The sequence below is a fragment of the Cydia splendana genome, chromosome 18 (assembly GCF_910591565.1).
Source record: "Cydia splendana chromosome 18, ilCydSple1.2, whole genome shotgun sequence".
In the NCBI taxonomy this organism is placed as follows: Eukaryota; Metazoa; Arthropoda; class Insecta; order Lepidoptera; family Tortricidae; genus Cydia; species Cydia splendana.
In genome coordinates this window covers 6,468,560-6,495,016 of record NC_085977.1, presented here as the reverse complement: position 1 = coordinate 6,495,016, position 26,457 = coordinate 6,468,560, and the positions used below count along the sequence as shown (strand labels likewise).

The 26,457-nt window shown below is 39.9% G+C and overlaps 2 protein-coding genes across 5 annotated transcripts in view; one reads left to right on the top strand and one right to left on the bottom strand.

Annotated features, from left to right (window-relative positions):
- The window catches only part of LOC134799438 (ubiquinone biosynthesis monooxygenase COQ6, mitochondrial), a 28,965-nt gene extending 2,977 nt beyond the window's left edge, over positions 1-25,988 (top strand). Inside the window, exons 4-9 of the mRNA XM_063771837.1 lie at positions 16,864-16,971; positions 17,855-18,025; positions 21,884-22,086; positions 23,042-23,157; positions 24,317-24,483; positions 25,550-25,988. Coding sequence (XP_063627907.1) covers positions 16,864-16,971; positions 17,855-18,025; positions 21,884-22,086; positions 23,042-23,157; positions 24,317-24,483; positions 25,550-25,579 — 795 coding nt within the window. The 3' untranslated portion in view covers positions 25,580-25,988. The remainder of the gene's footprint in view (positions 1-16,863; positions 16,972-17,854; positions 18,026-21,883; positions 22,087-23,041; positions 23,158-24,316; positions 24,484-25,549) is intronic.
- On the bottom strand, positions 231-15,911 carry LOC134799436 (transient receptor potential channel pyrexia). 4 transcript variants are annotated; one of them, XM_063771834.1, is made up of 15 exons: positions 9,796-10,026; positions 9,101-9,263; positions 8,542-8,707; positions 8,110-8,157; positions 7,541-7,697; positions 7,120-7,254; positions 6,767-6,995; positions 6,246-6,491; positions 5,629-5,858; positions 5,068-5,206; positions 4,180-4,373; positions 3,073-3,226; positions 2,112-2,407; positions 1,537-1,737; positions 231-665 (listed from the first exon to the last, which is right to left on the bottom strand). In XM_063771834.1, exons 1-15 carry the CDS (start codon positions 9,844-9,846, stop codon positions 261-263), a joined length of 2,814 nt encoding a protein of 937 aa, XP_063627904.1. In that variant the 5' UTR covers positions 9,847-10,026; the 3' UTR covers positions 231-260. The 4 variants fall into 4 exon arrangements, with proteins under 4 accessions (XP_063627904.1, XP_063627905.1, XP_063627903.1 ...); XM_063771835.1 differs by lacking the exons at positions 8,110-8,157; positions 9,796-10,026 and adding an exon at positions 15,307-15,911 and having other exon boundaries at positions 8,494-8,707; XM_063771833.1 differs by lacking the exon at positions 8,110-8,157 and having other exon boundaries at positions 8,494-8,707.
- Positions 25,989-26,457: the final 469 nt, after the last annotated feature.

Genomic DNA, 26,457 nt, shown 5'->3' with positions numbered 1-26,457 from the left:
ATGACAATTATGAAATTAACTAACTCAACGCAAATAATAAATCATATTTTTTTATTGCAAGAGTAGAATGTATACAGTTTACTATATGTATACCTATACCACAATGACAATTAATGTGCAGTCCTTATTCTACAGTTATCTGCGTTTATGACTAGATAGTCTACAGTTCTCTATGAGTAATACAAATTAATACAACACATGAATATCAAATAATTAATTATTATAATTATATCACTTATATTTAAAAAAAAAACATATTTTTAGGGTGTTGAATAATCCCTATCATCTAATCTCCTCTCAATTGTACTTAATTTGGAATCTGTAGTCTCAACCAACTTATTAATTTTCTTAGTCAGCTCAGCGAGCTGAGTTTTTATATCAACCATACATATTTCCTGTATAGCACCTATATTCATTGACACAGGCCTATTTCTATTGTCCGAACTAGATGTTGTTCTTTTTCTTCTTTCTACATTCTGTCCCTCAGACGAATATCTGTCATACAGGTTACTTTTTCTCTTGTTGAACTGCTGAGGTTTTTCTGTTTCCACCTCCTCTTTGCATTTTATTCGGCATTCGTAGTTGTTGTTTTTCCGTATGCTGCGCTTGGTGACTTTTCGGCTGGCGACCATTTTGTAAATTGATGATATTAATTCCTTTGGAATCTGAAAGAGAATTAATGAATATTAATGAATGCTTTGTTTAGATTTTAAATGACAATTGGTATTCGGTTTTACGATAGCGGATCTTTGTGCTAAAGTAAGTACGGTTAAGACCAGGGATGTTGCGGATGCAAATTTTTTGACATCCGCAGATGCGGATGCGGATATTTAAAGCCTCACATCCGCGGATGCGGATGCGGATGCGGATGTCAAGATTTGGTACTTAAAAAACGTGAAATATTACATTTTTAGCATTATTTATTTTAAAAAAACGAAACGTTTAGTATTTGAACAACAATATAGGTGCGTTTTATTTAATAAACAGTAACTTGGCCGACTTTTCGGAATCTAGACGATTTCGTTATATGTATAATGACGAAATTACCTAGCACTTACGCCGCCGGCGCCGCAGCTAATACGTTCCTGTAACCGACTTGGTCGACATCCGCATGATGCGGATGCTCCGCATCGATTTTTAGCGGATGCGGATGCAGATGCGGATGTTGAAAATAATGCGGATGTTCCGCGGATACGGATGCGGATGCGAATATTCGCAACATCCCTGGTTAAGACTCCCGTAAGATGCGGATTCGCACGCATCTCCCATACGTGTGAGCTTCAAACGTGCATAGCGCTGTCTCGCTCACACACGGAAGCGGCGTGAGGATCCGCATCAATGTGATACTGATAACCGGCGTGTAGGTTTGTAGTGTTTGTACTGCTGAGTACTGCATAGCAGATAAAACCTTGTACTCACTCACAGCTATGCTTACAGCCTTGCAAAAGTTAAAACTGTTCAATTTGACCTAGAACTTGCCGGATCCTTACAGTGCGACACCGCTATCATTACTTTTAGAATATAACATTAACTTACTCTATTCTCCCTTGGATCGTTAGGCCTTATATTCAACGTCCTTGTATACTGCGACGCCGTGAGTAAGGCCCCAAACCGCAAAAGCAGTATTAATTGCTTTGGCGCCCATGACAGCAAAGAACTGAATAGCATACTCTCGAGGTAGCCCACCAGCTGCGTCGTGCGCACCAGTCGGTCTAAACCGGCGGATACTTGTAAAGCCTGAAATAAAATGTAAGAGGATAGTTATAAGGTAAGATAAGTAAAGAATCAAGATAAAAAATGGATGACTTATTAATTTTATACCTACTAAGAACAAGAAGTAACGTATTGTACCCACGTTTTTTTTCTGTTAATACCATTATCGACTTCATAGCCGCCATATAGAGTAAATAGGAACTAAGCCTAGCCTATATAACCTTCTATTTACATCTTCAGGTGCTAAAGAATCAATAGATACCTCAATCAACAATATACTAAATTTGATGTCGTTTTTGATCGGGTTGATGAGCAGTAGATGACTATGTTAAGAAAAGTACAGTCGGCCATAAAAGCTTGTACCTATAGATATTTTTTATTTTTCTTAAGTATCTTACCTGTATATCACTAACCGCCAAACCGACCAACAAATTAGTCAAAATAACGGTCACAAGCAGCACAAAGATCAGAAACATCCCATGCGCCGTCAGCGGATACTGTATCTGCGAGTTCGAACAGTTATTATAGAATATATCCTCATACTCCAGCTCTCCTGACATCATCATGACAGTCTTTACTAAGCCTGCTGGTAGTTGGAAGGCTGGATAGTTGCTGAATAGTACGCTGAAGGCCAGACCGAAGGCGATTAAGAGACAGCTGTACGCCATTAAAAACATTGCGAAGTTTACGGTCACTGAAAAAAGAGAGATCTTAGTTTGCTGTCGTAAATCACAATTAAAATTAGGGCAGAGACGAGTGAATATTATAGACTTCTTCTCCAATTTATGTTATTTCGAACAAAAATAATTCATCTGGAAAGCGTCAGTTTAGTAGTAGGTATAAAAGAGAATTTGATATAGAAGCGGATTGTCAAAATAAATCTTGTAGCCACAGTAAATTTACTGCCATCTTTCGACAACTGATTATAACTTTTAGAACGCCATTTGACTTTGATCCTTGTTCTGTCACTGATATGTGTTTTTGTTAAACGTGTCGCCATCTACATAGCATAGGCCAAAGGTATGGCGCCATCGCTCGAAAAGATAAATTCTCTTTGTTAATAATTTAGATCTAGGTAACTTTGAGAGTGCTCTAGGAGACGGCTTATGCGATGGTTAATGCGTGTTGCTTTTTTTGAGTTTGTGTGTTTTTTCAGACGAATAATGGTTTCCGATTACCAAAACGGTCTGTAATCCAAACCAATTTGGATGGGGTTTTTTTAGCGGAAATCTGCTCCATAAGAAAATGTACAGAATTGATACGTCTCTTCATCAAGATCAACTTTTTCCGGAGAAGCACAACAATGGAGATTAAAAGTCTTCATTACTAACTCATCTTCAATATTTACGTACTACTTACCGGTCGTAAACATCTGAACATATAGGCCGAAAGTTGGGAATCGGCCAATGATCATCATTAACTCCAACCAACAGAAGAATATCGTGACGGCGGCTACGTCATGCTGCCAATCTGACGTGTGAAGCGATGTCTCAGTTTTCTCCCATATGGGTATCTGGAATTAATTCATCAATTTTAATCTACCTAGTCTAAATGTACACAAAATAAATCTCAAAGTGTTATCACTAGCGTCCCACGGTCCTAATTTAAGCACGGTTTCCACCGCGAGCGAGTAATGAGCGGGGAATGGCTAAGCTGGCCCCGTAGACAACATGCCAATCGCTAACGCTACGTAGCGATCGAAACGCAACTGTCACACTAATACAGAAGAGTGATAGAGAGACACAAAGCGATTCGATGGCGAAGCGCAAGCGATCGTCACTTTGGCTAGGCCGCCAGAGCGAACTTCGCTTTTATGTTTGATTGCTATCGCAAAAGAGAAATGCTATTGATTTGTTTCGTTCTATTTTAAAACGAATCAAATTCAATTCTATTTTATAATGTATTGATTCATATTTGACTGCGAATTTTTCTTCTTCTTTCTTGGCCGCTAATGGTAGGTAATAGGTATTATCAAACTACACAACGGGACTTAATCGCGTATTTAAGTTTTAAGATTTACCTCCGACGTTTCGAGGACGGCGTTGTCCCCGTGGTCTCGGAGAAGACTGGCTCAAGTTGACGACCACATCTCCCGTTGTGTAGTTTGATAATGTTTAATAATCGTGAAAGTTTAAATCAGTGTTAGGTAATAGGTATATCTTTAAAATCTGTGAATCGACATTATTCTGACTTAACAGTTGATATGTGCAACGTCTTAATCATTTAAGGGTGAATCTCGAGATAATTAATTCTGATTACGATTATAAGTATTATTATCACTTTGGAAGACAATATGCAAACGTTGATCAAATGTAGATTCAGCATCAGTGCCATATTCAGAAAATGCTTAAAAGTTGCAATATATATACCTATATATGAAACATTGAAGCACATTACGAATTTATCGTCGTGTCGTGCTATAATTTTTGTGTTTTCTTTAGGCTTTGTATGTGTTTCATAACTTACAGTGCTTAAGAAAACTCCCAGTACAATGGTAGATTGCAACCAGTTCTCCCATTGGCGAATATACGCGTTCCAATCCAGGCACGCTTGGAAGATCTCCTTGCATAGGAAGCCTATGTTTAGTAATATTATTAGGTATTGTAGTGGGATGAGAGACGACGATACGTCGCAAGTCACTTCTTCACAGAGGTAAATTTCTGAAACAGGGTTTTTAATTGATTAAAAAAAAGAAGAAGAGATATGTCAGGATCGTACCTACCCCTCCGAGAAATAGGCGTGATTATATGTATGTAAATATTATAATTCTTTGACATAAAAGGGTATTAAGTATCTAATTTTGGCCGAGTGGATATGACATCCGACTTTCAATCCGAAGGTCGCAGGTTCAAATCCTGGCTCAAGTTTTTCAAAACTCATGTACGAAATATCATTTGATATTTACCGCTAGCTTTTCGGTGAAGGAAAACATCGTGAGTATTCGTGAGAAAACCTGCATACATCTGCGAAAAAATTCAAAGGTTTATGTGAAGTCCGCATCCGCGTTGGGCTAGCGTGGGGACTTTAGCCGAAGCCCTCTCGCGCATGAGAGGAAGCCTGTGCCCAGCAGTGGGACACGTATATAGGCTGTAATTATTATTTATTAATTATTATTATCATAGCTCGGTTTCAAACTGTTATATTTTTATGTGTCAATTAATCAGTAGGTACATGCTGGAAAATACTGTGTTATTGTCCCATGTTGTACACCATATTATTATGCTTGTTTTAATTAAGGTTTTTACATTTTTCCCTCGAAACCCCCTATCAGTCGGCCATCCCTTGGCAATAGTACCGACAGACGGGTATAAATACCTATACTATTTATTTACCAACACGTTAAACTGTACTTACGAAGTATATAAACGCTGTACATAGTGATGAACAAGGCATGACAAAGGAAACTTATAAAGAAAAACTTTCTTATCCGCCTCCATTTGAGAAACAGGAACGTCTCGACTACCGGATGTTTGAGGACATCTTTACGGCCCACCTGAAATTTATTCAATCTATAAATATTTCGTTACGCACAACTGAAAATAATCTGAACCGCTTTCCGGATTAAGGTTAATGTGGGGAAAAGAGATAGGTACTTATAAAATTTTTGGTTGGGGAGACCGTCATAGAGCAAGCACTTTCGTGTTTGTATAACTTATTGACCTAGTTCACACACACAAAGAAATTTCCTATGTGGTTTATCATCAACCCGATGGGCAAACTCCATCTAATCTTTGTCCTCTTTGACGAAACTCGCTCCCCATATACTTAACTACAGGTTTCTGTTTGGACCAATGGTTGACTGGTAAAGAATACTTTATGGCAGCACACAGATAAAACTGTTAAAAGATACTATGTCCTCAATAAATTTGTGTTGTTAGGCTTCTGTGGCTAAATTGCTACATATTAGGTATCTACCTCAATAAACGCCAGCAGCAACTCGGCCTCCCCGCGGCTCAAATTCGGCACGAGAGGCCTAAAGTCAATAGTGAGCTCGCAGTCGACATCTCCTAATTCGTGCTCGCTCATGTGAACGGCATCATCGAACTTGCACAGGTAGCGGGGTACCACGTCCGGGACGCGGCGAACGACGAAGGATAGGGCGGATACACCGCCGTTTGTGCGAAGGGTTAGGTCGCCTCCGTAGTCTGAAACGGGAACAGACATTGTCAGTACATTTCAATTCGTCAGTTGAGCTGTTCTATCATATCCAGAATTTCAGCGGTAGAATCAGAAATCATGATATGGCAACCATTACCAACATATGGCAACCACATTCTATAAGTAATCATACCAGTAAAGGTGTTACGGGACTTACGGGAGTCTGTTAGATGACGATCACACTGGACGGATTCGATAATTATGGCGATATTTGTTGGACGCATATGTCTATCGGATTGCCTAATGAACGTCTTCTCACATCGGGCCTCTCAGACGATGGAGCCTTGGAAGGGCGTTCGGCCATCCATCGGCGTATGCATCATGTTGCAGCACATCTTTCGGTTAATAATAAAAGAAACCACGGAAAAAATTACCTAATAACAACAACACGCACGCCGAAAACTCTTGCAACGCAGCTATATGCAGCGGCGTGTATCCAAACTCGTCCGGCGCGTTAGGGTCAGCACCGAACGTGAGTAATATCCTCGCCACATCGCACGCCCGGGCCCCTCTGACGATGGAGCCGTGTAGGGGCGTTCGGCCGTCAACGTCTTTGGCGTGGACGTCGGCCCGCCGACCGACTAGGAGCTCCACAACCTCTACGGATTGAGCTAAGGCAGCTGAAACAAAAATCATCGTCATTTAATGACAAAAGCTCATACATCCACATCGACTTCCAAGGGTTTTTTTTACATACAGTCTAAATGCCTCATGTGTCAGTCATGTATTACGTTCGTCGTTTTATTATATGGCAAAACCAGACAAGTAACTTTCTAACAAGACAACCGTCTTTAAGCTCACCCAAAACTCTTTGTTCCAAAACTGTTCTCACGTCGGCTTACATCGCAGCTTCATACTGCTGAGCATACTATGTCACACTTCAATCAAAACATACCTAAATGAAGCGGTGTCTGCTCTCTATAATTAGGGCAGTCAATCCTCGCATTGTGATCCAGCAGTAACCTAGCACACTCTGCATGCCCGTCTTCCGCTGCGAGGTGTAAAGCTGTAGATCTCATCTGTCCAAACGCTGCTCTCACGTCGGCTCCTGCATCTAGGAGTAGCTTCATGCATTTGGCTGAGCCTAGAGACGCTGCTACGTGAAGTGGCGTTTCTGTGAATACCTAGAAAATAATATTTAAAAGCCCCATTAACGTACATTTACGGGAGAATAAAACCAAAAAAACATGACACATTTGTCTAACACCAGGCACTCCTGTTTACATATACACGATTATCCAGACCTACCTGCGGAGTGTCAGGACAGGCGCCGGCTTCCAACAACAAGCCGACCACGTCCGGTGCGTCACTCAGTACCGCGTAGTGCAGTGGCGATCGATCACTCAAGCCCGCGTTTACGTCGGCACCGTTTTCCAGTAATATCTGTAAAAAAAATATAGGACTCTGATAGATAGAAGAGACAAACATACTTATTTATAAATTTTAGCATAGCAGGTAGTAAAAAACGTTTGCGTCGTATGTACATATTCAGATCTGACTAATATCGCCACTCACGAATCATTTGCGATATCTCAAAAAGATAGGTTGCTACTCGCATTCAAAATTCGCTAGTAAATGGTCTAGCACATTTGCCACAAAACTGGATGGACCGTATTCTAAACTACTCTTAGCCATAATCAACGTTATGATAATTTGCAATAACATTCACCTTAACACAAGCCAAACTTTTCGCACTCGCAGCACAATGTAGTGGTGTAGCTTTGCCATCGTCATAACAATCCCATTTGTTAGGGTCTGCGTGATGTTCCAGTAGCAGTTTAACACAGTCTTCACTGGCCACTAAACAGCTCAAATGTAGACAGGTCCTGAGAAAAAAATGTTTACTTTTTTTCTTTTGTAGCTTTTTCAATGGTCATACAAAAGAAAGAAAAAAGATGAACCTAAAATCTCCTTTCTCTCCTTTTTAGTTTTGGGTGTTTGTTCCTTAGGATCATTTCGTTTGATTAGAATTTTGAAGGAAACTAGAAGTGTATTAACTTATTCTCTGATGTTCCCATTAAACGGTCAAATTTTTATAAAGTGCAAGATGTATCTACCTATAATGTATGTATTTCGAAAAGTATTCATCATGGTCGGTTAGGTTATGCAAATAAATAAGGATTTAGACAATATATATTTTTTTTAATTTCCTGATGGCATTTTTCGTCTAACGGCTCTTTATCGTGAAATCTAAGCGCAAACTCGTTTTATGGTTGTGTTTTAATACTTTTAATTTACCTGCCATCATCATCAGCCCAGTTCGGATCAATCCCGACCTTCAGCAACCTCGCCAACAAGGAACTCCGTCCCAACCAGCACATCCACGACGCGGCTGTCTTCCTCTTCTGGCTGCGACACTATTTCCAATACTTGCTCGTACTACCCTACTTCAATGAGAGCGTAGTGTGTCAGCATTGTGTGTTGCCTTACCTGCCATCATCATCAGCCCAGTTCGGATCGACCCCGACCTTCAGCAACCTCGCCAACAAGGAACTCCGTCCCAACCAGCACGTCCACAACACGGTTGTCTTCCTTTTCTGGCTGCGATACTATTTCCAATACATGCTCGTACTACCCTACTTCAATGAGAGCGTAGTGTGTCATCATTGTGTGTTGACTTACCTGCCATCATCATCAGCCCAGTTCGGATCGACCCCGACCTTCAGCAACCTCGCCAGCAAGGAGCTCCGTCCCAGCCAGCACGTCCACAACGCGGCCGTCTTCCTCTGCTCTGGCTGCGATGCTAATTCTAACACTTGGTCGTACTGCCCTACTTCAATGAGAGCGTATAAAGTGTCAGCATGTGGGAGTTGTCGTAACACGGACTGTATTCTCTCTGAAATATAAATATAGTAACGATAAATCTGCAAGAAAAATAACTACATACTAACTTACCAATCAAAAGATTGGTCATATTGATTTTAACACAATACTGCATGGGAGCGGAAGATCGTCTTCAATCAGCCATCGAAGTGTTGCATTATTAGAACAAAGAAGTTTACCTCCAATCCAAGATTACGTAGGTATCCATCTATACCAAATGGGTACCATCTACTTGGTCTGACCTGTATCCTTTTGCCCAAGTCTCCTGGCAAACTGGTTGCTCGAGATACAGCCCGATTCCAGGCCAATCGAGTCCTCTATCACCTCGTCCATGCCGACTTGCCGACCCAGTATCGTGAAGCGCCTCAAGATAGACATTTTAGTTATTCAGTGTTGCCTAATTTACCTATAGGCCAGATGTCCCTACTGGGTTTGACCCTTATCCTCTCGCCCAGGTCTATGCCTCTTGCTGACTCGTCGCTGGAGATATAGCCAGCCTCCAGGTCGTCTGAGTCCTCTGCCACCTGATCCACGCCCACGCACCATCGCGCACTGCCTTGGCGAAATACCTGATCAAAAGAAGTCCTTATTACATTAGTCTACCTAATCCTAAAAGTTATTAATGGTTTACTGTCAACCAATCAAAAAACATAGTATACAAAACAAGGCAGCTGTTTGTATGAAAAATTTAAATGAAATACTGTAGAGCATACTTGCTATTTGTTTATTTAATATTAATATGTATTTAATTTTATTTTACAAAAGAGAAATCTTTGCGTTAAAAGCTAATGGCGGAAACATCGTGTTTGGGATTAGACAAATGGGATCACTCATCACGTCAAAATATAGAATTAGGTACGTTTCATATAAAAATTCAATCATTTATTTTGCATGTAGGCCCTAGTACCTCCTTCACATGACTTAATTTATTGGCGCTTAGGACTGTCGCTAATAAAAGACGTGTTCAAATATGTTTGACAAGATTCAAGTCACATATTAGTCGTCTTCGTCACACAACTGTCACACAGTCACTGCTCACACTATGCTGGATGCATGGATTAATATACAACGACAAGTTATGTACACGTGACAAAATCCAACCTTATCATTAAACGACTTTCTTTTTTTCTTTGGCGCGTTTCTGGACGTCATCTCGATCTCGCTACTGATCAGAGCGCGCCTGCGTTAATACTGAAGCTTTCATCTCTCGCGCATGCCGAGCCAATTTAATCATATTTCGGGAAAGACCTACTTCTGATTATTGTCTTTTCTTAAAATCAACCTAGAACCGATCCTAGAAAAGTCGTAATGCTTTCAACTGTCTAGAACTGAAATTTTTAATAGTCTATCAGCAGGTCTAAAATAACCCTACAATGAAACCATTTAAAAAGTAATAAAATTCGCTTTATTAGTTTTTAGTTGTAGCAACAAATCGCTAAATGTTTTTATTGAATGTCACATGTCTCGCTATCGTCTGCCCGTGATACTATTTATATCAAATTCCATACATACTTGATGGCGCCTAATATAATGCAAGAGTCCCCAATATTTTTTGACTGTTTCGACAGCTTTCACAATTTATTCGATATTGTAAAGTTCGCGACTACCACGACGATAATCGTGTAAATTATACAGGGTGGCTAAAAAATAACTGCATTCCCGTTGCCAGGGAGGTGAGGGAGGTTTTGGGATTATACTGAGCAACTTTTACTAAAGACCGTATTGTTAAGTATAGGGACAGATTAAACCTGGCCTAACTGTTGGCATGTGTATTATTTTGTATTACTATGTTCTAAGAGTTTGATCTGAGAGTATTTTTAAGCTATATCTGTGTTAAAAAGGTTTGACATTTTTTTATTTTAGGGTATTTATGATGCTTTTAATACCGTATAGCAAATACAGTCCGGACAAGCCTATCGAGCTGAATTTTAGACTATTTCACCGACTCTTTGGTACGATTTAAAGTAAGAACAGGTTAATAGGCTGCCAAAACATGTTATCTAAGTGTCCTCTTCATAACTGTAAATTGAGCAGCTGCGGAATAAATGTGGTGAATTTTTTTTCCCACGTTTTGGAATCCCTTCAATTTCTGATGCAAGCGTAATGACGGAGACAGCTAGAAGAATAAGCTTAAAACCAAAGCCTAACGGACATTCATGGCGTTGATCCATCGCTAGAGCGGGTCGATAGAAACACTCCATGATAGTTATATTAGATGTCAAAGTCATAGTTGTCGTAAGTAGCATGCCATATTCTCTAAAAGGCCACAATGCACATATCCTAAACTTCTTTTTACGAAAAGAAATGCTTAGACTATGTCCAGATGTTTCGCTATACGAATCATGTGTAATTGCTGTTTACATAGTACGATTTTTTTTGTGCGATATTGTCTTCTTCGCAAACCGCAAATTTTCTTGTAGTATTTGTCAGCATTCGTAATTGTTACTTGAGAGGATTGGGTAATTTTTTTCCAAACCATATGCTTTACGTCGAGGTCCCAGGACGAAATGTGTTCCTTATTAAAGCACTAATTAAACACATGTGTAATTTTGAAATAAAAATATATTACCGAAAAAAACGGCTAAATAAAGTTGTCCCTAGAATTAACGATACAGTCTTTATGGGACCAACCCCGACATCGCGAAAAAAAAATTGTCTGTTTCAAGTGTTTCATACATTTTGGCTGGTCCATTTTCTATGGGAGGGTAAATTTTTTTCGCGATTATCCCAAAACCTCCCTGGCAACGGGAATACAGTTATTTTTTAGCCACCGTGTATATAACATTCGGTTAGGCAATATTCGATAAGATTTCTTAAGCCGTTCCAATAATATGTGTTAAATCTCATCTTTCTATAAATAAGTGTGGAATGATGGTTATGAGGTAACCCATTAATATAAGGAAACAATCCGGAACGCTAAAGCAGCGTAAGTGCGTAAAGTTTGCAATCATTTATTTTTATATTTAGTGAGGAAATATTTTAACATGATTATAAGAATGATATATGGCTTCCCATTTATAAACCGAAACCAAAACAGTGTTTTAAACACTAAACATAAGATCTCGGTGGTTTTAACTAGAGTTCGAAAGGGATTAGATTTTAAGCTTAGGAGTTTTAATCTCTTATATAAAGTCTATATAGATTAGTCCGTCCGTCGGTCCGTGAAAATAGTACCATATCAACAAAAGTTATTTCGAACTTATAGAAAGAGTCTGTTAATGACATTTAGTCCCTATTAGCATGATATGTAGTAACCTACTGGTCTTAAATATAAACAAAATCAAATCATCTCGGGCTTACCCTATGAGAATGTGCGCCCGACTATAAAAAAATGATGCTAAAACAAAAGTCATAATCTGCTCCTTATTCTTGGATCGATAACATAAACATTACCACCCCATCTATCTCTCACCTTGCATTACAATAGGCTATAAAGTAAACAATGCAAGCTAGAATGTTGCATGGCTGAATTCAAACTGCAATGGTAGAAGCTATCAAATTCCAGCTAAATTTACAGCTTATTCAACAGCTAAAATAGCAATCGGCATATTACATAGGTGCATGCGTCGCTTTTAACATCCACCATACGAACCAACATTAACAAACATTAATTTACAATAATGCTACCTAACAAATACTCTAAAAAGTCTAATATGTCGCGAAAGTGATAGGAATGGAAGAAAAGACAAATTGACAGAGTTTATACTAAAGTGCATTGCATACACCAATGATGCAAAGTATTAGGTACATCTTAAATTGCTGAAAAGCTTCCCTCTTCCTTTTCTACATACAACGTGCACTTCGAGAACCATCCGAATAATCAGTACACTTTATAAAACAAAGTCCCCCGCCGCGTCTGTCTGTTTGTGTATTTGTATGTTCGCGATATACTCAAAAACTACTGAACGGATATTCATGCGGTTTTCACCTATCGATAGAGTGATGGTTTGTGTATATTTAGTTAACCCGTGCGAAGCCGGGGCGGGTTGTTAGTTACAAATAAGAAGGTATTCTAAGAAAACCGAGTCTTGAAACTGTGTGATTTTCGTAGAAACACATGAATTTGTCGACAGTGACACAGGATTGTAACTACACATCAGTTTTCTCACAAGTCGTAGCCAACCAACTGACTCAATCGCATTCATTCTCTGAAGTTATGTTTGATTTTCCTTGGAAATGTTAAATCGGGATTTATTCATTAATTAATATACCGTCCTCGAATACCTACATTGACAGCTTTACATCTCCGTCACACTACTATAATACGACTGATGATATTACCATCTCTTTTACCCTTGCTTCGACTGTGCAGGTGTAAATGAGAAGCTTTACGACCCCGACGTCAGTTTGCGGATAGTATAAAAGCAATAATCTAATTGACCACTGGTATACCTTAAGTCGTCGCAATAAGGTAGATGAATAATCAGTTGTATCGACGATGTAACTGTACTGACGATGATACGTTGTTCATTAGATTTAATTAGACAGTCCTCGATACTCGGAGCTGTATGGAAAATTATTTCAAATATACCACTTGCTTGTTAAGGAATCACCGTGAGGAAACCTGAACACTGTGCCAAATAATTCAGTCTCCAATCCTATTCCTGTTCATCTATGTGAAACCTTGCCGGTAGTATGTCGTATACCTAATAGTTGAGTTGATGATTTGACAGAATTGCCAGTATCTACTGCTCTCTCATCTTAAAAGTAGCCGAATTTCGGCTGATGGAACGATACTGGTGTTAGCACAGCAGCTGAATCAACCTGCAGGTGACTCACCTGCAAGTTGGTGGTCACTGAGGTGAGGTTTCCTTGGTCCTAAAGATGGTGATAGGGCCCTATATACACCCATTTACTAGTATTAGCCAGCTATATGCTACTTAAATTTACGTAGACCTACCATCGCCAACACAGTTAAGTAACTGATCATTCATGAATCGTATTGCAACGAATTAAGGTCAACCAATGATCAGTTGAGAGTGGTTGCTGTTAGTATCGAAGTGTTTATGTTAAGAAAGGTATCTATTTTAGCGATTGTTTAGACACACGTCCGACTGACGCGGCTCGTGCGTGGAGTTCCCTTCACACTATAAAGGCCTAGCCACTCCACCAACATAACGATATTTGTTTATTTAAACTTTATTGCACAAAACATAAAAATAATGTACAAATGGCGGACTTAATGCCTAATGGCATTCTCTACCAGCCAACCATCGATCCATCGATATCAAGTAGGTATAATTGTGTAGGTACAGTTGGAAGTGTGGGCCTCAATTGTATTACCATTTTGTATATTGTATCTTCGTCATATCGTCATGTTACTCATGGCGTTTCAGTTTGATCGAGTGTTCTCCATCATAAATAAAGTACGCGATTATAAATGTAAACATCAAGCAATTACTCCTAGTTTCTCAGAGTTCTGAAAATATTATCTAAATAATATTGAATTATCTTTCTCTTCCGAGTCAAAAGCCTCCATCTTGACTCAGCAGGGCAGCGAGTAATACTGGACAGCGTAGAATTCTCTAAATACATCTAGGTATTATCAATGTAATTAATAATACCAAAGAGAATAGATAGTATAGAGGGGTCCTGTCATAGTAAATTTTGTAGTCACAGTAAATTTACTGTCATCTATCGACACACGACTAAAACTCAAAATGAAAACGTATAAAATTATCAAAAAAATGTATATATATGGATAAATGATTTTATTATTTTTGCTTATATAATTTTGACACATGTTCATTCACTGATACTGATATCTATGTGTTAAAATTGTTAAATATGAAACGGTGTCGTCACCCCATCTAGCCGAGCATAGGCTAAAGGAGTGTGCGCCATCTATCCGAGAATGACTTTTTCTTGATTTCCGAGGCACGTTTTTTCCATAGACTTTATTCATCTTATACTAAGTTACATATGTCTTCGATAATACCTAGGTATATAAAATGCTACCATTGCCCCGGCTATGTAGACCTGCCTTTACAAGTTGTGCTGTCAAATTGATAAATAACTGATGTGTGCTCAGTTGCCTTTGAAGTGTTAGAAATAAATAACATCATCATCATCATAGACCATCGCCCACACTGTTACTGACAGTTCGTAAACCTTATAACAAAAGGCATAAGGTCCACCGATGGACAGTTAAGAATGTTGCTGTTTGTACCTCACTGGCTCACTATAAGTGCCACTGTTGGGCAGAAGTGTCTCATAGATGGCGATAGAAACAAATATAGTAGAAAAATATTAGCTGAATTTAATTACTTGAGCATTTTTTTTATTTTTTGCCATTTTTATATATTGTGACCTTTTTTGTCAATTTTGTGTTATTTCCTAAAAAGTGTCCTAAAATTTTCATACATTTTTCAAACTTTCCTTTTTGTTACCGCAATACAAAGTATATGGGGAAATAGTAACACAATAGGAAAACACCTCTAGGACACTTTTTTATCCCATTAGGATCGACAGAGCTCGTGATCCTGAGTAGAAATAACACAAAAGTTTCAGCAGTTGTGATTAAGTTTTTATACTTACATATACCTCCATAATACTTAGTCTACTAGTTCATTATATTTTCAAGATGGAGTTATTACCTCAAATTCTACTTACCGGCTGTATGTTATCCAAAACTGTCTCGGACAGCATGATTTATGTTTAACTTCAATCATAACACACTCACACGTCTAAAGGTAGAGTCTTCAGAAATCTCCCGGCAACTTTTAAATATCCGCGGTAAATCTTCATTGGCCTAATTTACCCACGTCCCAGATCGGGGCCAAGTGGCCGGATATTGTCGAACGCCAACAAATTAGCCAGATTTTTCTTAGAACTCCTACACTTGACGTGAGGCAACCAAAACAATAACACGCACACCCGTTTATTCGTTTTGCTCCTATAAAAAACCGCAAGAAGCGTCTTAAAATACTGGCCAGTTGTTTTAAAACGACCAATAAAAAAAAAAATAGTTAGCCGACCGATTTCTAAATTTGAAAACAACCGTTTGATAAATTTGAAACTGCGTATCGATGTATCGATCGAACACCGTTCCCAAAGAGCTCTCCCGCGCTACTGCAGCGGGTTCTCTAAATCTTACTCCGATTCAAAACAAATAAACTTTGCCGAAATAATGGTCGACATCAGATGAATTGCACATGTTTTGTGAAATTGTAATACTGGTTTCCGATTCCGTGATTCCCCACGATTGTTATGTTGAGTGCGTTAACCGTTTAGACGGGGTTTATATTTCCCTTTTAAGGAAATTTACTCATACTTAGTTAAAGAACAAATACTTAACAAATAGTGCCTAGATTTAAGTAATAAAACTTTTCTATGTAGGTACATAGAGGGATAGATGCAGTTGCTTCTTTTTTGTAAATATGTATTAGGTATTAACGTCATCATCTCAGCCGAAAGACGTCCACTGCTGGGCTGGACAGACGACGTCAAAGACTACATATTATTAATCTGTGATCAAAGATATGTTTACACTTTTCGCCTTATTACAAAGGAGTAAGGTGCAAAAGTGTAAACATATCTTTGACGTCGAATGGACAAGGGATTATTAATGCAAGTATATGTAATTATCGACCATTTTAAGCGAGTTTGGCTACCCTTGCACCCGTTGTGCATGATGATATGCTTTTGAACGTAAACAAGATGTAGCTACATTGGGTAACCGATTGCGCGATGACATACACTGACTTACGGCCGAATTTGCTTACAGTACCTACAGTACCGTCAGTACCTACCGTACTGGGGCCCATTTCTCGAACGTTATTAGACTAATATTATTAGTCCATGAACTGTCAAATCGTATGGGTTGTCATGACAACACACTAATAATATTAGACTAATAGCGTTCGAGAAATGGGCCCCTGTCAGTACCTACTCGTAAATCAGTAGGAGTACCCGGACCATGACTCAGGAGAGAAAGACGCCTAAAATTATGCCCGAACACGCTTAAGGTTAACTTCTAATTATCTTTGTTTTATAGTGTTGTACAAGTTTGATATTTTTATCACTTTAAGGTTGTTGCAGTGGTGGTTGTGTTTATCGCACATGACATGACATAATACACCGTCATTTTCTCCCATTAGTAAAACTCGAGCGCCCTATCATATCACGGCATGCGAGACAAGCGCTGACTGATGTTGTTGATTTTTACAGATCGGCGCGGACGGGGCCAAGTCTGCCGTGCGAGAGGCTATGGGGGTGCAATACCTGTCGTGGAGCTACGACCAGATGGGCGTCGTAGCCACATTGGAGTTAGCTGAGGTAATCTACTGACAGTCGAACATTATGTGCTCCAAAAGTGACAGGCATGGTGGCCACAATTTACATCCCTTATGCGCGAGGCTATGGGCGTGCAATACTTTTCGTGGAGCTACGACCAGATGGACGTCGTTGCCACTTTGGAGTTGGCTAAGGTAAACAACTCAAACTTTAACAACATCAAGACTGGGCTTTGAAATATTAGCATTCTTGGTTAGTAATCGTCTGTAATCTACATTTTTATTAAATACTCTTCCACCACGCAGCTACTTTACAGCATAGCATACCGTACTCGAAAAAAATTAATATCCGTATGTTGGGGGCACAGACAAGACATCCTCTAGACTGAGCATAGTAGCGCTACCCCCTCTGCCTCTGCCACAAATATACGGTAGTTTTACTCCATTTTCGAGTCAAGTGTCTACAAAGACACTCAACACACAAGTGACGCCCGTGTCTTTGAACGGACCAATCACGGCACGGGACTCGCTCACCTCGTCCCCCGCACCCCTGTATTTTTGGCAGCATCGGTTTCATGAAATAATTGCTTTAAGCTCCGTCTAGAGGATTCCTAGTCTATGGTTGGGGGCAATTCTATCAGTAATTGTGCCTATGTAGGTACTGATCGGTAGGTAGCAACACTCTTAACTATCCAACGGTGGACCTTATTACAAAATGCATAAGGTCCACCGACGGACAGTTATGGACGGAGGACGGACGGACGGAGTGTGGGCGATGGTACTACATTTCCTCTCCAGTGTACTCTAACTAACTAACTAACCTACGGTTATCGTTAAGTCCAGTCGTTTCTTTTTCACACTGTGTAAAGATATTGTGACGACTATTACTATACCTGTTAACAAACAGTTTGTTTATCAAATTCCAGGAAACTGAAAATACAACAGCATGGCAGCGGTTCCTCCCCACTGGCCCCGTGGCGTTATTGCCCCTCAACACCAGACAGAGCTCGCTAGTGTGGTCCACCAACGTGGAACACGCGAAGCAGCTGCTGCAACTGCCCGAGGAACAGTTCGTCGATGCACTGAACGATGCCTTGGTAAATACTTTACCAGTTTAACAACTGATCCTGTGATGTTACCCCTCAATTCCAGACAGAGTTCGCTAGTGTGGTCCATGAACGTGGAACACGCTAAGCAGTTGCTGCAGCTGCCTGAGAAACAGTTCGTCAATGCGCTGAACGATGCCTTGGTAAATACTTCACCAGTTCAACAACTAATCCCGTGGCGTTACCCCTGGACCCTTGGCAGAGCCTGCAAGTGTAGTCCATGAACGTGGAACACGCCAAGCAGTTGCTACAGCTGCTTGAGGATTAGTTCGTCGATGTTTCAATAACTGGTCCCATAACGTTACCCCTCAAGCTCAGACAGAGCTCGCTCGTGTGTTCAACAATAGGTCAAGCCATACAGATACAAATACATAGATGGCTCACTCCATACCGACCGAGCACTGACCGGAACCTCTTATTATGTTGTTGAGCATTAGAGTTTCCGGTCGGTCGGTGCTACATCTATTGTCACTTGACAGTACTACTACTGCTACTTAGCATTGCTGATAATTCCGCTACTCGATGCTAGATGTCGACTATGAAAATATTAGTCTTTTTGGTACCAAAACTGATGTATGGAGTGAGCACTCTTGTCTTAGTATATTTCTCTATTAGTTCAGTGAAATTAGCTAAAATTATGGCATAATTAATAGAAGACTTTTTTTAATTGGGATATGTACGTTGTCGACCGAGGTTATTTTTCATCAACCCTCCCCTCCCCTCCCCCCTCTGCGTCACCCCCCCACACCCCCGCAAAGGGTCCAAAACCTAGTTTTTCTCAATTTTTAAGAAAACCGTTCAAGATACAGAAAAAGGGTGTAGGAACGAAGTGATCTTTATTAAATTTTCTATTTATCTCTTATACACACTATATTGCTATCACTTATAGTTTTTGCGCAATACGTCACGGAAGATGCTATTTTTAGCATTTTCAGTGTTTTTTTTCTTCTAATGACTTTTCTCAAATAACACTTACGATATCTTTCACGCTTTTAGGGTTCCGTACCTCAAAAGGAAAAACCGGAACCCTTATAAGATCACTCGTGCGTCTGTCTGTCTGTCCGACCCCCCCCCCCCCTTTATCTCTGAAACTCCTGGGCCTAAAATTGAAAAAATACACAAAATAGTACTTTACCTATAGATAATAGGAAAACCTATTAGAAATGTGCAGTCAAGCGTGAGTCGGACTTATGTACGGAACCCTTGGAACGCGAGTTCGACTCGCACTTGACCGGTTTTTTTATTTAAGTAAATAGTTAATATGTTATTTAAAATGGGTATTATTTATTGAAAGAGTTTGTGTACCTGGGAACCTTGTTCACTAGGGACGGTAAGCATGATAAAGACATTGAAAGGAGAGTGAATGCTGGAAAACGTGTGAATGGGACACTTAACGCTTTTATGAGCAGCCAGAAGGTGTCGCAAAAAGCACGGTTGGCTGTTCATAGAGGGGTGTTGGTGCCTACAATTATGTATGGTAGCGAAAGTTGGGTATGGCAGAAGAGGCATCAGAGCCAAGTGAATGCAGTGGAAATGAAAGCGCTGAGAAGTGTGTGTGGTGTGAGATTGCAAGATAGAATTAGGAACAGTGTGATAAGGGAAAAGTGTGGACTGAATGTTGATGTAGTGACTAAAATTGGGAAAGGTATTTTGAGATGATTTGGACATGTGGAAAGAATGAGTGAAATTGTTAGCCTCAAAGAGAGTGTATAAGGGAGAAATGGAAGTGGGAGTTGGAAGGGGTCGACCTTGGCGGATTTTCTCTGATCAGATCGGGGAAATCCTGAAGAAAGGCCAGGTCAAGAGCACCCTAAACCGGCGAGCGTGTATGAGGAATGTAATGAAAATGAAGGAAGCGAAAGAGGTATGTCAGGATCGTAGCAAGTGGAAAACCGTGGTCTCTGCCTACTCCTCCGGGAAATAGGCGTGATTATATGTATGTATGTGTTATTTATTATTAAACTACTTCTTTTGACGATCCTATGCCATTTTTAAAATACATCGCCTTCAAATATTTTCAATGTCAGCTAATATCGTTATTAACCACTTGTCTGTATATGAAACGGATCCTGACCGAAATTTATAGGTACCTACAGCACAACCGAGGGTGAACCCACGATTTTTGATCACCACACACATCTTCTTCCTCGCGTTAGTTATCGCTTTTCGGTGAAGGAAAACATCGTGAGGAAACCGGACTAATCCCAGTAAGGCCTAGTTTCCCCTCTGGGTTGGAAGGTCAGATGGCTAGTGTCTATGTCAAATCATGGGATTAGTTGCCAGCGGACCCCAGGCTCCCATGAGCCGTGGCAACATGCCGGGAACAACGCGAAGAAGATGATGAACTTTTCATGTGTGTGGTGGTCAAAAATCGTGGGTTCACCCTCGTTTGTGTTGTATAAAATTCGGTCAGCGAGCGCAGCACGGTTCCATTTTTATCGCCTATCACTATGCGCGTCCCTTTCGCACTTACATACTTGTTAGAGCGTGATAGGCATGGTGAGGCAACATAGAGGTACAATAATAGAGAGGAAACGGGGAAGGGGCCAAATGACCGAACTTGTTGTTGTTGTTGTTAAAAGATACACTTATAGAACTTTCAGTAGGAGTAGCAAGAAAGCGGTACTATTGCTTGTCCTTGTCACAGTCTCACTTTTTGTTTGTTCCCCACCATAAATGTGGTATGGGTTATGGTGGGCAACAAATAAAAATTTTCATTTCATTTCAATAACCCGACCGAAATACGTAGATTATTGTTTTTGGTATATTGTCAGGAATGTTAAAACGTGTTTTTAATATTGTCGCATTGCGTATATTTTGCCCCTAACGGAGGCACGCGCACACCACTTCTATAGGCTATGTGAGGCGAGCTATAAAAACGCGACCGTGCGATCTGTTTCACAGTCAAGTGGTTAATTTAATAGTAACGATCTTCGGTGAGCTTAGAAATGTTTGAAGACGATGTATGTTCAAAATGGCATAGCATCGTCAAATGAAGGAGTTTAGAAATAAATAATACACCATTTTAAAGAACATATTAACTATTTATTTAAATTAAACAAAATTTAGCGATATCGTAAGTATATTTTGAGAAAAGTTATCTTACAAAAGAAAAAAAAACGTAAATTCTAAAAAAAATGCATACATGGTGACAGATTTCACAAAAACTATAAGTGATAGCACTATAGTGTGTATAAGAGATAAACAGCAAATTTACTAAGGATCACTTCGTTCCTACACACTTTTTCTATATCTTGAACGGTTTTCTTAAAAATTTAGAAAAACCGCGGTTCGGGCCCTTTGCGGGGGTGTGGGGGGGTGACGCAGAGGGGGGAGGGTTGATGAAAAATAACTTCGGTCCATAACGTACATATCCCAATTGAAAAAAGTCTTCTATTAATTATGCCAAGTTTTCCATATATTTTTTTCCAGAAGCAACGTACAGTAAAGGGCCATAAAGTTTGCACATCGGAATTTCGGCTTCGTAGAGCGTTGTCTCTTTCATTCTCGTTGCCTCCAATATTCTCTTTCTAAATACCGATGTGCAAACTTTATGGCCCTTTACTGTACTATATAGTCAAGCCAGACTTCAACGAGTTACATGTTTTCACTAGGAACTAAAAAATATTTTCTAATAAAATTGATCGGTAGTTTTGCCTATAATGGTCGCTTTTATTGACATGAAAAGCATCACATATTATTCTATCGAATATGACCTTATAATTATCCCGACCATGTGATTAACGCCATCATAATAGGTAAACCCAATGTCTTACAGTTCGATGACACTCATAGGAATTTCCTTTAAATTATTTCCTGAGACGAGGCTTATATCAATTTTGTTTCCAGTGGAAGCAATACCCCCGCAGCGGGACCGTAGACACCATGACGTCCTGGCTAAGCTCGTGCCTGAAGAACCTAGGTCTCCCGGACGGCACAGCCCGACAGTTGCCTCCTTCAGTCCGTGAGATCGCGCCGAAATCGCGAGCCGCCTTCCCTCTAGGGTTTGGGCATAGCACTCGGTACATAGCTCCCGGTGTCGCACTTATAGGGTAAGTACTTGCAAGGATGTTATTCTACTACTGTAGAATACTAGTCACTATGACATCGTGGCTAAACGATCGGAAGAACCGAAGTCTCCCAGATTCGTTCGATCTCGGGCATAGCACTCGTTATATCGCTCTCATAGAGTAAGTACAGTCGCCATCAGATATATCGGAGCGGCCAAGGTGTTCACAATATCTGAACACGCACTTTAACGCCCTGACAATAGAGGCGTGTTCAGATATTTGTGAGCGCCTTAGCTGCTCCGATATATCTGATGGCTACTGCACCTACTTGCTAGGATATAAAATAGACACTATGATGTAATAGGTAAACTCATGTCTGAAGAACCTAGGTCTCTTGGAGGGCAGTTACCGTCAGTTTGTCAGATCGTATCTAAATCGCGTGCAAATTTCCCGCTCGGGTTTAGGCATAGCACTCGAACATTGTTCCCAGTGTTACCCTTATTGTGCTTATAAGGATATCATGAACCATGACACCATGACATCCTGGCTTATATCATGCCTGAAAAACCTAGGTCTGCCGGATACATAGGGTACGGTACGTGGTACTTGTCAGGATATACTATAAACATTATGACGTCATAGCTGCGCTCATGCTTTAAGAACAATGGTCTACAAGTCGGCTTAGCACAGGAGCACAGCGACAGTATCTTGCCCGCGAGATAGACAACTCGTCTATTTCTAACTATTAATTAGAGAGGGACAGATAGTCTACTTCGCGGATAAGGTACTGTCGCAGCGTTCCTGTGCTAAGCTTACAAACGTCATCCCCCATTTCTTTTCCTTTAGGAATGGTTCCCAAGAAAAATAGTATCCTATGGCCTAATTAGTTTTAAGCTATTTGTATGCTAGATTACAGCCGAATAGGTTCGTGGTTGTAGAACAATAATTAAAACATCGAAATATAAATAAGGTTTATTTAATTGGTGGATATTTGCAGAGACGCGGCGCACCGCGTGCACCCGCTGGCGGGGCAGGGCGTCAACCTCGGCTTCGGCGACGTGCGCGACCTCGCGGCGCACCTCTCCGACGCCATCTACACTGGACTAGATATATGTAAGGGTGGTATTCCACGTATTTAATTACGCAAACCTTAAATTCCGACGTTTCAGCTGAGTTGCACCAGCTGTCGTCACGGAAAGACTAGTGGCTGGTGCAACTCGGCTGAAACGTCGGAACTTAAGGTAAAAACAATGAAATTATATCGCGGTAGACCCGTTTGTGTAATTAAATATGTGTACAAAACGCGAGAGTTTAAAGTGTGGTATTCCACTTGTCCAATTTCTTTGTCCAATGTGCATTGCGTCTCACTCTCTCGTTAAGCAAAATTTGAGACAAAATACAAATTGGACAAAGAAATTGGACAGGTGGAATACCACCCTAAGCTCTGTGAATAAAAGTAGACTCGTCGCTGTCTGTACGCTAAGTGTTACGTCTACCATAACGCGGCCATACATTGTCACTGACATATCTGTGCACACTTAGAATAGACGTTTTCTTGATCCATTGCATCTCAGCTTAAGCGCTTTCCTAGTTTCTGCATCCTAAAGAGAGCTCTGGGTCCGCTTTTTGGCAATTTTGATATGCGCGAAATATAAATGCCAAGTTTAAGTTTTCGATTCAGCTGGTAACAATGCCCTTCCAACGCGCACGGTTCGTTTAGAATTCAACATTCAATAACTCTACTACTTCTAATAGGGTTGTTGACACATGTTGAATTGTATAACTTAATTTAGTTAAATAGATAGAAAATGAGCAATTTATCACAATACATTGGAAACTTTAAAAATATATGGTAATAATAATAAAAAAGACCTCAAAATTCCAAACATTTTTTGTTTTTACTTTTAAATAGGAAAAAATAATGATACCATTCGATTCCTTACATTTTATTAAAAAAAATACTAAATATTGTATACCAACAATACACTTAAACGCAATATTTCACCGACAAAATCGCAATTTCCTTGTTTTCCATACCTCGAAACGGCCTCTAACGCTACATGGTGACGTCACGATGTATTGCCATTTTGTTAAAAGCGTTTCGTCAGTAAAGTGCGGGTGCCAGACTTTAACCATCATTTGTGACTTTTGTATTGCTTTAAGACAATGGGTCCCATACAGACATTTGACCCTCAAAACAAACCTGATCGATTGATGCCATTCATAAAAAAATGTCAAATACCCAATTCTGTAACACTCCCTATTCCCCCAGGTGACAACTCCTGGCTAGAGAAGTACGAGACGTCCCGCCAACGGCACAACGTACCAACACAGTTAGCAGTGGATGCGTTGCACCGGCTGTACAGCGTGGAGCTGCCGCCGCTGGTCCTAGCGCGGAGTCTCGGCCTGCAGCTTACTAACGCGCTGCGCCCCGTCAAGGTACACTCTACCACAGACACAGAATAAATAATAGTACTAGGTACAGAAGACTCACTCTAACAAAACGCGTCTGTTACGATCAGGACAGATATGGCCGCTAGGTGGCAACAGCGCCACGCGCGGCCTATGGCTAGCCACCAAAATTGGTGTGAAACGGATGTACTTTTAGCTACTTGTAGCAAAGCGACGAAATCTCGCAGTGAGCCTAGCCTGCCACAGAATAAGTAATAGTACTACCGTACAAAAAGGAAACTTCCTACAAAACCGAAGTTTGACAGCGATTCAGGGTCGAATCATGCTGTTCCTTTCTAACTTATGGCACTGTCCCTTTAGGGTTGTCAAAATTCAAGTCATTATCTTATGTGTGGTTGTGCACGTAAACGGACGTCAAGTTGTGTCAACCCTAATAATTGCTCGGAGCAATGCTGAGCCGAACGGAGCCGAGTTTGCCCGAAGTCAGGACTGTCTCCCCACTGACTACTGTAAAAATATTGGTGCATATCTTAGGGTGGTATTCCACCTGCCCATTTCTGTGTATGTGCGTCTCACATTTTGCTTAGTGAGAGATTGAGACATAATGCACATTCGAGTCATTGGACCAAGAAATTATATCAACCATAGAGGTATTGCTTTTGATTGAAAACCTGGAATAGGGGGTATTACTGCAATGTTCTGCCGCCCGAGTGCAGCAGTGGTACATATTGTAAACCATTGATTAACATATACATATTATGCCTTAAACTGTTTTTTGACAAGTTTTCACTATGACTTTGATGCATCAAGGCGGCTTGTTTACACACTTACAGTGTCTACCGTGAAACGCGAAAATCAAAATTACGTTATCTGCCTAGTAGTAGATAGAGAGTGGCAGATAACGAAATTTCGATTATCGTATTTCGCGGCAGGCCCTTAGTTTTTACTAGTAGCGCCCTCTAGGCAGAGTTTTGCGTAATATTCCCTAGGCCTATTCGAACTCGCTCATTAGAACCTATACAAATGCAGCCCCATCTGCGTTGAGCGTTGCGAGTTTCATCCCATTTAATGATTTTTTATTATTTACTTGCAGAAAATGATCATGTCGCATGCCACAACGTAAGCTACCAAAGAAAAGCGTATCTCAAACGGTGCACGGCAGAAAAGGCTGAAAAAATATGATTAAGGGTGTTTGAAGAGTTTAATATGGTTTAGTAATTAGTAGGCTATACTATAATATATCATAGTTAAGAATTTGTACCTGAAGTGGATGTGTGCAATGTTTAAATAACCCGTAAATTTTGCAATAGTGGACTGGAATACAATATGTTTTGAGAAAATTTTAAGAAGGACACTGTAATTAATACTAATAATAAAGTGTGTCATTACTGGCGTGTTAACGTTCAAAAGTAACAAATTTGTCAGTGAATATTTCCATAATTTAGTTTCCTGAAAGTAAAGGTCTCATTTTGTTGTTGAGTATTATAATTTTGGTGAAATCTAATCAGCAGTTTCCGATTGTAATGTATTTTGAATGTATTAGCGTGTTGGTGGAAAATAAAATCTTTTGAAATGTTGACAATAGTTTAATTTATCCAAATTACCGAATTTCATGATTCCAAAATTGCTCCGTGAACAAAATTTTGTACAGTCGACTTCAAAGATATGTTTACACTTTTGCACCTTACTCCTTACTTTTTTATTAAGTCTTGTAAAACAATAGTTATAGCTGCATGATATAATTTAAGTTTTATTTTTAATTTTAATTACTTATAATTTATATTCATATACAATGTAAATTGTGACTGAATAAATGAAATGAAATGAAATGAAACTCCTTTGTAATAAGGCGAAAAACGTAAACATATCTTTGACGTCGACTGTACAGAGCATATTCATTTTTAAAATCGTTACGTGGTAGGCGCAATAACTATAGCAACCTTATTCGTTTGAACCCAAGATTCATTGATTGTATGGCGTATATGTAAAGTCTAATAACGT

What these genes read in the sequence shown, in the direction of transcription:
- LOC134799436 (XM_063771833.1), bottom strand. Translation starts at nt 9,846, where the DNA reads ATGACGTCCAGAAACGCGCCAAAGAAAAAAAGAAAGTCGTTTAATGAT. An exon ending in TGGGCTGATGATGATGGCAG is followed by an intron (nt 7,698 to 8,493) that starts GTAAGTCAACAC and finishes TTTTTTTCTCAG; the next exon opens with GACCTGTCTACATTTGAGCT. An exon ending in GCAGACACCGCTTCATTTAG is followed by an intron (nt 6,492 to 6,766) that starts GTATGTTTTGAT and finishes TTTTTGTTTCAG; the next exon opens with CTGCCTTAGCTCAATCCGTA.